Source organism: Rhinopithecus bieti, unplaced genomic scaffold (genome assembly GCF_001698545.2).
Source record: "Rhinopithecus bieti isolate Rb0 unplaced genomic scaffold, ASM169854v2 scaffold_11744, whole genome shotgun sequence".
NCBI classification, from domain to species: Eukaryota; Metazoa; Chordata; class Mammalia; order Primates; family Cercopithecidae; genus Rhinopithecus; species Rhinopithecus bieti.
The window spans coordinates 1705314-1716338 of NW_016807094.1; the positions used below are offsets into that span (position 1 = coordinate 1705314).

The 11025-nt window shown below is 43.1% G+C and overlaps 1 protein-coding gene across 1 annotated transcript in view; it reads left to right on the forward strand.

Annotated features, from left to right (window-relative positions):
* TOP2A (DNA topoisomerase II alpha) overlaps positions 1 to 2243 on the forward strand; it is a 31548-nt gene extending 29305 nt beyond the window's left edge. Inside the window, 2 exon segments of the mRNA XM_017880200.1 lie at positions 613 to 812; positions 1128 to 2243. Coding sequence (XP_017735689.1) covers positions 613 to 812; positions 1128 to 1256 — 329 coding nt within the window. The 3' untranslated portion in view covers positions 1257 to 2243.
* The last annotated feature ends 8782 nt before the right edge of the window (positions 2244 to 11025 follow it).

Genomic DNA, 11025 nt, shown 5'->3' on the forward strand with positions numbered 1-11025 from the left:
AAAAAAAAAAAAAAAAAAAGAATATAAAATTAGCCAGGTGTGGTGGCACATGCCTGTAGTCAGCTATTCGGGAGGCTGAAACGGGAGAATCGCTTGAACCCAGGAGGCAAAGGCTACAGTGAGCTGAGATTGTGCCACTGCATTCCAGCCTGGGCGAGATAGAGCAAGACACTATCTCAAAAAAAAAAAATAGAATGTTTAAGAATACTTTGATTCTCTACTTTCACCTCTCTTAGATTGTCTTTTCCTATGTTAAATATACACAGTCATCACATTGCTGAAGAAAGTTCACAATGAGAACAATTAATCTAAGAGTGGCTGTGACTAGTTCGGGCGCAGTGACTCATGCCTGTAATCCCGGCACTTTGGGAGGCCAAGGCGAGTGGATCACCTGAGGTCAGGAGTTTGAGACCAGCTTGACCAACATGGTGGAACCCCATCTCTACTAAAAATACAAAAAATTAGCCAGGTGTGGTGGCACGCGCCTGTAATCCCAGGAGGCAGAGGTTGCAGTGAGCCAAGATAACGCCATTGCACTCCAGCCTGGGCAATAGAGTGAGATCCCATCTCAAAAAAACAGCGGCTATAACAAATGCCTGTATTGAATTGCAGGTCAGTCTTCCACCTCCACTACCGGTGCCAAAAAAAGGGCTGCCCCTAAAGGAACTAAAAGGGAACCAGCTTTGAATTCTGGTGTCTCTCAAAAGCCTGATCCTGCCAAAACCAAGATTCGCCGCAAAAGGAAGCCATCCACTTCTGATGATTCTGACTCTAATTTTGAGAAAATTGTTTCTAAAGCAGTCACAAGCAAGGTGAGTGTTGATTCTAGTCAGTCCTTTTGCTATAGGTGTTCTGAAACACATAACTAAATCATTGCTCTTAATATTTGGCATGTCTTTAAGAAAATTAACTCATAATCTGTTAACTTTTACTGTATTAGTTTTAACAAAGTTAAATAATGTCACTTATTTGGGCAATGGAAGAGTTGGCTTTAGATCTATCTGCTTTTTATTACTTAGTAGAAAATAGAAAACTCCTTGAATGTAGTGTCTTGATACATTTTTTTAACATTACAATTATGTCGTCAGATTTACATTGTGCAAGTTACCTGGGCTTTTCTCTTTTAGAAATCCAGGGGGGAGAGTGATGACTTCCATATGGACTTTGACTCAGCTGTGGCTCCTCGGGCAAAATCTGTGCGGGCAAAGAAACCTATAAAGTACCTGGAAGAGTCAGATGAAGATGATCTGTTTTAAAATGTGAGGTGATTATTTTAAGTAATTATCTTACTGAACCCAAGACTGGTTTTAAAGTTACCTGAAGCTCTTAACTTCCTCCCGTCTGAATTTAGTTTGGGGAAGGTGTTTTTAGTACAAGACCATCAAAGTGAAGTAAAGCCCAAATGTTCTTTAGCTTTTTATAATACTATCTAAATAGTGACCATCTCATGGGCATTGTTTTCTTCTCTGCTTTGTCGGTGTTTTGAGTCTGCTTTCTTTGGTCTTTAAAACCTGATTTTAAGTTATTCTGAACTGTAGAAATAGTTATCTGGTCACTTCAGCATAAAGCAGTGTGTTTATTAACCATCCACTGTGCTAAAACTAGAGCAGTTTGATTTAAAAGTGTCACTTTTCCTCCTTTCCTACTTTCAGTAAATATGAGATAGAGCATAATTCCTGTTTTATCTTAGTTTTATACATAATTTACCATCAGACAGAACTTTATGGTTCTAGTATAGATACTCTACACTCAGCCTCTTATGTGCTAAGTTTTTCTTTAAGCAATGAGAAATTGCTCACGTTCTTCATCTTCTCAAATCATCAGAGGCTGAAGGAAAACACTTTGGCTGTGTCTATAACTTGACACAGTCAATAGAATGAAGAAAATTAGACTAGTTAGGTGATTATTTCAGCTCTTGACCTGTCCCCTCTGGCTGCCTCTGGGTCTGAATCTCCCAAAGAGAGAAACCAATTTTAAGGGGCACTGGATTGCAGAAGACTTGGGGACATTTGCTCCAATATCTTAAATGTTGTATTGATAACCATGCTCAGCAATGAGCTATTAGATTTATTTTGGGAAATCTCCATAATTTCAATTTGTAAACTTTGTTAAGACCTGTCTACATTGTTACATGTGTGTGACTTGAGTGATGTTATCAGTGTTTTTGTAAATATTTACTATGTTTTTCTATTAGCTAAATTCCAACAATTTTGTACTTTAATAAAATGTTCTAAACATTGCAACCCATAGAATACCTCTTTTAAAACACGCACTACACCCTTTTCCTTATTCTAAAATATAGTCTTCACTTCCCTTTCAGAAGCATTCCAATCATATTCTGACAGACCTTACAGCCTCTGGCTATGGTGATAGGTCCAAGAGATAGGCATTATGACCTAATTAAGGCCAATAAGGCTCTTTCCTGAGATTTTATACATGAGTACTAAGTTCTTCATCTCTACCACACTTGATCAGTAAATATGCATGTATCTTTTTTTTTTTAATGATACCTTCCTTTAACAACTATATTGATAACCTAGTCAACTACTTCATGGTATTAGTAAGATATATTGAGGCAACTGGCTAATCCATTTAGAAAAAAAATCAGATCTCTTTCTTCACACCTTACACCAAAATTAAGCTCAAATAGATGAAATATTTAAATGCCAAAAACTATTTAAAACTATAAAAAAAAGTAATCTTGAGTTACAGAGAGATAAACTAAACTAAACCCAAGAGTAGTATTGACAAAGATAGGGAGGAATTAGCCCTTTCAAAGAAATCTGGGCCAGGCGTAGTGGCTCACACCTGTAATCCCAGCAGTTTGGGAGGCCAAGGAGGGAAGATTGCTCGAGCCCGGGAGGCAGAGGTTACAAGATTGTGCCACTGCACTCCAGCCTGGGCAACAGAGCAAGTCCCTGTCTCAAAAAAAAAAAAAGGAATTTTGTTTGACAGAAGAATCAGACATGTGCAGAAAACTATGTAAACACACAAATATGAGTACAAGTAAATCTGAATAAAATCAGTGGGTTGTTTCAATGTAAATATTCTGGTTACTATATAATTTTGCAAAATTGGGAAATGGGCAAAGTATACAATGGATTTCCATTTTTTTTTTTTTTCCTTTCAGAAAGAGTCCTTGCTTCTGATCCATTCCTTTTTTTTTTTTTTTTTTTTGAGACAGAGTCTTGCTCTGTTGCCCAGGCTGGAGTCCAATGGCGCAATCTTGACTCATTGCAGCTTCTGCCTCCCTGGTTCAAACGATTCTCCTGCCTCAGCCTCCCAAGTAGCTGGCATTATAGGTGCATGACACCACGCCCAGCTAATTTTTGTATTTTTAGTAGAGATGGGGTTTCATCATGTTGGCCAGGCTGGTCTCAAACTCCTGACCTCATGATCCACCTACCTCAGCCTCCCAAAGTGCTGGGATTACAGGTGTGAGCCACCGTGCCCGGCCTGATCCATTTCTTGAAACTATGTGAATGTACAATTATCCCAAAACAAAACCACATGCGAAGATGCTTATTAAAGTTTCTGGAATAATAAACTGGAAAATAACCTAAATGTCCAAAAGGTTAAAATGGTAAAAATGGAATACCAGGTGCCTATTAGGAATGATCATGTAGGCCAGGCGCAGTGGCTCACGCCTGTAATCCCAGCACTTTGGGAGGCCAAGGCGAGCAGATCACAAGGTCAGGAGTTTGAGACCAGCCTGGCCAACATGGTGAAACCCCGTCTCTACTAAAAATACAAAAGTTAGCCGGGCATGTTGGCATGCGCCTGTAATCCCAACTACTCAGGAGGCTGAGGCAAGAGAATCACTTGAACCTGGGAGGTGGAGGTTGCAGTGAGCCAAGATCGTGCCATTGCACTCCAGCCTGGGCAACAAGAGTGAAACTCCATCAAGAAGAAAAAAAAAATGATCAGGTAGGCCAGGCACAGTGGCTCATACCTGTATTCCTAGCACTTTGGGAGGCTGAAGTGGGAAGATTGCTTGAGCCCAGGAGTTTGAGACCAGCCTGGGCAACATAGTGAGACCCCCATCTCTACAAAAAAAAAGTAAAAATCAGCTGGACATGGTGGTGCGTGCCTGTGGTCCCAGCTACTTGGAAGGCTGAGGCAGGAGTATTGCTTGCTTGAGCCCAGGAGGCTGCAGTGAGCCATGATGGCACTGCACTCCAGTCTGGGCAACAGAGCAAGACTGTCTCAAAAACAAAAAAAAGAATGATCATGTATACTGTTTATTGACATTAAAAGATAGATGATCACGACATTGCCAAGTGGAAAAAAGCTACAAATCGAAGATGAAATCCCCATCTGGAGTGGGAGGAAAGTATGTAAATCCTTTTTAGAAAGTAAAAGAATCAAATATTTTTCCTTTTTTTTTTTTTGGAGATAGAATCTCGTTTTGTCACCCAGACTGGAGTGCAGTAGTACGATCTCAGCTCACTGCAATTCTCTGCTTTCTGCCTTCCAAGGTCAAGCAATTCTCATGCCTCAGCCTCCCAAGTAGCTGGGACTATAGGCGCCTGCCACCATGCCTGGCTAATTTTTTGTATTTTATTTGTGGGTTTTCTGGGGTTTTGGTTTTTTGGGAGATAGAGTCTTGTCTTGCTCTATCATCCAGGCTGAAGAGTGCAGTGGCGTGATCTCGGCTCACTATACTCCGCCTACCTGGTTCAAGTGATTCTCATGCCTCAGCCTCCCAAGTGACTGGGATTACAGGAGTGTGCCGCCATGCCCAGCTAATTTTTGTATTTTTAGTAGAGATGGGGTTTCACCATGTTGCCCAGGCTGGTCTCCTGAGCTCAGGCAATCCTTCTGCCTCGGCTTCCCAAAGTGCTGAGATTACAGGCCTGAGCCACTGCGCCCAGTCAATAGTTCTTTTTCAAAAGTAGAAGTTTTACATTTCCTGATGAGTAAAGACCTTGCTAACTAAAAGTGGATAACATTTCCTTGACACTTTTTTTTTTTTTTTTTTTTTTGAGATAGGGTCTCACTCTATCATCCAGGCTGGAATGCAGTGGTTCAATCTCGGCCCACTGCAACCTCTGCCTCCTGGACTCAAGCGATCCTCCTGCCTCAGCCTCCCAAATAGCTGGGACCACAGGTACATGCCACCACATCTGGCTAATTTTTGTATTTTTGGTAGAGACAGGGTCTCATTATGTTGCCCAGGCTGATCTGGAACTCCTGGGCTCAAGTGATCCATCTGCCTCAACCTCCCAAACAGCTGAGATTACAGGCATGAGCCACCATGCCAGGCGTATTCATTACTTCTTTTTTTGTTTGTTTGTTTTCTTTCTTTTTTTTTTTTTTTTAATGGAATCTGACTCTGTCCCCCAGGCTGGAGTGCAGTAGCACAATCTCAGCTCACTGCAACCTCTGCCTCCGGGTTCAAGTGATTCTCATCCCCCTGCCTCCCGAGTAGCTGGGATTACAGGCACGGGCGACCATGTCCTAATTTTTGTATTTTTAGGAAAGACAGGGTTTCACCATGTTGGCCAGGCTGGTCGGTCTGAAACTCCTGACCTCAAGAGATCCGCCCCTCTCAGCCTACCAAAGTGCTCAGATTACAAGTGTGAGCCACTGTGCCCGGCCCTCATTATTTCTTTTCTTTTTTTTTGGAGACAGTCTCGCTCTGTCGCCCAAGCTGGAATGCAGTGGCGTGATCTCAGCTCACTGCAACCTCTGCCTCCTGGGTTCAAGCAATTCTCCTGACTCAGCCTCCCGAGTAGCTGGGACTACAGGTGCCCGCCACCATGCCTGGCTAATTTTTTTGTATTTTTAGTAGAGACGGGGTTTCACCGTGTTAGCCAGGATGGTCTTAATCTCCTGACCTCGTGATCCACCCACCTCGGACTCAAAAAGTGCTGGGATTACAGGTGTGAGCCACTGCGCCTGGCCTTCGGCCGTCATTATTTCTTAAGCTACTGACACATTCAAGGAGATAAAGATTTGCTAATAAACGTGATGGTTTTATGTATTTAGACCCTTTATAGAATGTGGTTATTTCCTATGTGTATGAAACATTCCTTAAGTATATATTACATAAGTTATGAATTACAAAAGAATGGTTATTGAGAAAAGATTCAAAAGTTGCATTAATTGGTAAAGGATTCAACAATAAGTTTACTGAGTCTGTTTTTTCTTTTTTTTCATGAGACGGAGTCTTGCTCTGCTGCCCAGGCTAGAGTGCAGTGGCACCATCTCAGGTCACTGCAACCTCCACCTCTGGGATTCAAGCAATTCTCCTGCCTCAGCCTCTCAAGTAGCTAGGATTACAGGTGCCTACCACCACTCCCGGCTATTTTTTTTTTTTTTTTTTTTTTTTTTAAGACTGAGTCTCGCTCTGTTGCCCTGGCTGGAGTGGAATGGCACAGCCTTGGCTCACTGCAAACTCCACCTCCCAGTTCAAGCGATTCTCCTGCCTCAGCCTCCCGAGTACCTGGGATTATAGGCACACGCCACCACACACTCAGCTAATTTTTGTATTTTTAGTAGAGACAGGGTTTTACCAGTTTGGCTGGGCTGGTCTCAAACTCCTGACCTCAGGTGATCCACCCATCTCAGCCTCCCAAAGTGCTGGGATTACAGGCGTGAGCCACCATACCCAGCCTGACCCTTTTTGTTTTTAAGATACATTGCATCCCACTGTTTCTGCTGCAATGGATTTTTTGTTGTTGTTGTTTTAATGATTTCTAGCCATTTTTCCTGAAACCCAAACAGAAAAAATTTAATTCATTACTTTTTTATTCTTGAGTAATGAATACCTGTTCTTGCCTGTCCAGTATCCTTTCCTTAGTAATTTAGCTGTGGGAAAAGTATGTTAAAGTCCAAACGAAAACATTTAAGTCCAAAAGCATTCACTGAAGCATTATTTACACTGGTGAGAAATTGGAAACAACATAGATGTCTCACAATAGAAGAATTTGTTAAACTGGGACGGGCACAGTGGCTCACGCCTGTAATCCCAGCACTTTGGGAGGCCTAGGCAGGCAGATTGCCTGAGCTCAGGAGACCAACCTGGGCAACATGTCGAAACCCTGTCTCTACTAAAAATACAAAAATTACCTGAGCGTGGTGGTACACGCCTGTAGTCTCAGCTACTTGGGAGGTTGAGGCACAAGAATCGCTTAAACCCAGGAAGTGGAGGTTGTAGTGAGCCACGATTGCACCACTATACTCCATCCTGGGCGACAGCACGGACTCTCTCAAAAATAAATACATAAATAATAAAAGAAGAATTGGTTAAACTTTAACATCCTTACCTACAATGTATTGTACAGCCATTAGAAGTCACATTTTTCCGGCTGGGCATGGTGGTTCACGCCTGTAATCCCAGCACTTTGGGAGGCCGAGGCAGGCAGATCACGAGGTCAGGAGATCAAGACCATCCTGGCTAACACAATGAAACCCCATCTCTACTAAAAATACAAAAAATTAGCCGGGCGTGGTGGTGGGCGCCTGTAGTCCCAGCTACTTGGGAGGCTGAGGCAGGCGAATAGCGTGAACCCGGGAGACGGAGCTGGCAGTGAGCCAAGATCACGCCACTGCACTCCAGCTTGGGCGACACAGTGAGACTCCGTCTCAAAAAAAAAAAAATAGTGATACTCTGACCCCAGTATTACAACTGTTGTGATCTCAGACGCTTGTGTTTTAATGCAAGAAACTCACAGAACTAAAGATGTCACCTACCAATGTGATCTGGGATTCACCAGAACATATACTGGGGGTAGTGAGGAGAGATTTTTGAATCACCATGGGAGAACTATCTATCCAGCCTTCAAGAGTCTCCATGAAAACCACCAATGTAGCCAAATGTGGTGGCTCATGCCTGTAATTCCAGCACTTTGGGAGGCCAAGGCAGGAGGATCACTTGAGGTCAGGAGTTTGAGATCAGCCTGGCCAACATGGTGAAATCCTTTCTCTACTAAAACTACAAAAATTAGCTGGGCATGGTCGCACATGCCTGTAGTCCCAGCTACTCAGGAGGCTGAGGCAGGAGAATCGCTTGAACGTGGGAGGCGGAGGTTGCAGTGAGCTGAGATTGCGCCACTGCACTCCAGCCTGGGCAGCAGAGCGAGACTCCATCTCAAAAAAAAAAAGAAAGAAAGAAGTTTTGGCCAGGCACGGTGGCTCACTCCTGTAATCCCAGCACTTTGGGAGACTGAGGCAGGTGGATCACTTGAGGTCAAAAGTTTGAAACCAGCCTGGCCAAGATGGTGAAACCCTGTCTCTACTAAACATACAAAAACCACCAATGTGCTGGGCGCGGTGGCTCATGCCTACAATCCCAGCACTTTGGAAGGCTGAGGCAGGCGGATCACGAGGTCAGGAGTTCAAGACCAGCCTGGCCAATATGGTGAAACCCATCTCTACTAAAAATACAAAAATTAGTCGGGCATGGTGGCACATGCCTGTAGTCCCAGCTACTTGGGAGGCTGAAGCAGAAGAATCGCTTGGACCCAGAAGGTGGAGGTTGCAGTGAGCTGAGAGTGCACCACTGCACTCCAGCCTGGAAAGAAAGAAAGAAAGAAAGAAAGAGAGAAAGAGAGAGAGAGAGAGAGAGAAAGAGAGAGAAAGAAGAAAGAAAGAAAACCACCAATGTATCTTTTCTTGCCAGATGAAATAGAGGAGCTTGAGCTGGATGGAAAAATGGTTGCCTTACCATCTGTGTGGTTGTAGAATCCAGGGAGTGCAAACTCAAATTATGTGCTTTATAATTGTCTCTGCCAGACAAGAGAGTCTATGAAAAGACTAAAAACGAGAACATAAAAACCTATCTTTGATAAATTACAAAGTGAAAAGGTGGAGCGCTCTGGCAGACACCACATTAACTAAGTGATCAAACTTGGCATACCAGTAATGAGACCAAATGCCATAATGTGCTCCTGATGTGATGCAAGGGGAAGCGTACATCATCGCTCATGGAGTATCCTTGCCAAAAAGACTTAACTTGAACCTAATCATGAGGGAACAATTAGACAAATTGAGTTATAAAACAAATTCCCACTGAAAGGGGTGAACTTGGGGACTGCTGCTGATAAAACAGACAGGCTCAACTACAAGAAAAGAAGCAATCTGGGCCGGGTGCAGTGGCTCACACCTGTAATCCCAGCGCTTTAGGAGCTTGAGGTGGGCGGATCATGAAGTGAGGAGTTCAAGACCAGCCTGGCCAATATGGTGAAACCCCATTTCTACTTAAAAAAAAAAAAAAAAATACAAAAATTAACCAGCCGTGGTGGCACATGTCTGTAATCCCAGTTACTCAGGAGGCTGAGGCAGGAGAATTGCTTGAACCCAAGAGGCGGAAGTTGCAGTGAGCCAAGATTGCACCATTGCACTCCAGCCTGGGCAACAGAGCAAGACTCCATCTCAAAAAAAAAAAAAAGAAGTAACCTGGTCCCAAATCTCAGCCTTGAATCACTAACCCTAAATCTCAGCCTTCATTTATTTTTAATGTAGAAATCCTCAGTCCACCTGACATGGTCAAACTGTTCAGAGTGGGGTAGATGACTTTACATCCTTGAAGGTAAAGAAATAATATGGAAATGATAAGGTAATCAAACCCATAGTATTTACAGTTTAGTGTTAAAAGTCATCAGGATAATGTGTCTGTATTGCATATTTTAAATGTCCCTAATGTTTAAGAGAATGTAACATTCTTTCAACCTGTCACATTAGAGAATCTTTCAGATTTGTCTTGTAATTTCAATTTTTTTTAAGAGACAGAGTCTTGCTCTGTCACCCGGGCTGGAATGCAATGGCACAACTATGGCTCACTGCAGCCTCTAGTACCTGGGCTCAAGTGATCCTCTCACCTAGGCCTCCTGTGTAGCTGGGACTACAGGCACATGCCACCACACCTACACCCAGCTGTTTGTTTTGGTTTTGGTTTTCACTCTCCCTCAAATCTTGGAACCCAGCTGCTTTTTTCAATTTAAATGCACAATTTTTTAGGTATGATTTTACATTGGAAGGCTTAAGGAATTTGATTAAATTTGTAAACATTATAACATTATTGTAAAATTTAAAAGAACCTGAATTAGGGCGGGGTACGGTGCGGTGACTCATGCCTGTAATCCCAGCACTTTGGAAGGCCGAGGCTGGAGGATCACTTGAGGTCAGGAGTTCGAGACAAGCCTGGCCAACATGGTGAAACCCCATCTCTACTAAAAATACAAATAATTAGCCGGGTGTGGTGGCACATGCCTGTGGTCCCAGCTACTTGGGAGGATGAGGTAGGAGAATCGCTTGAACCCGGGTGGTGGAGGTTGCAGTGAGCTGAGATTGCGCCACTGCACTTCAGCCTGGGCGACAGAGCGAGACTACTCCATCTCAAAAAAGAAAAAGGAACGTGAATTACTAAATTTGTAAATTTGGTTTATTCATTTTACAAGAGTTGTTTCAATGCATAGGAAGATATTATTTTGTTAGAGTTGCACGTCTGTCCCAACAGGCATTAGAAGTGTTTAGAAATGTAATCAATTAGGTGTTCATTGCTTAGGCAAATTTGACTTCTCAAAAGTGTGAGATAATTAAAACTTAAATAATACATGAAAGTGATTATTCTTATTTTTATTATTCTTATTTATTATTATTTTATGTGTGTGGGGAAGTGGGGAGAGGGAGGCTCACTCTGTTGCCCAGGCTGGAGTGCAGTGGCACGATCTCAGGTCACTGCAACCTCTGCCTCCCGGGTTCAAGCGATTCTCCCACCTCAGCCTCCAGAGTAGTTGGGATTACAGGCGCACGCCGCCACGCCCAGCTAATTTTTTGTATTTTAGTAGAGACAGGGTTTCACTGTGTTACCCAGGCTGGTCTCGAACTCCTGAGCTCAGGCAATCCGCTGACCTTGGCCTCCCAAAGTGCTGGGATTACAGGCGTGGGCCACCGCGCCCGGCCCCAAATTATTAAATGTATAACTAGAATAACAAACTGTGTAAGCTGGACCTGAAGGCTTAAGAGGAAAAAATTAGATTTTTTAAAATTTAAAGTTGGCTGGGCGCGGTGGCTCAAGCC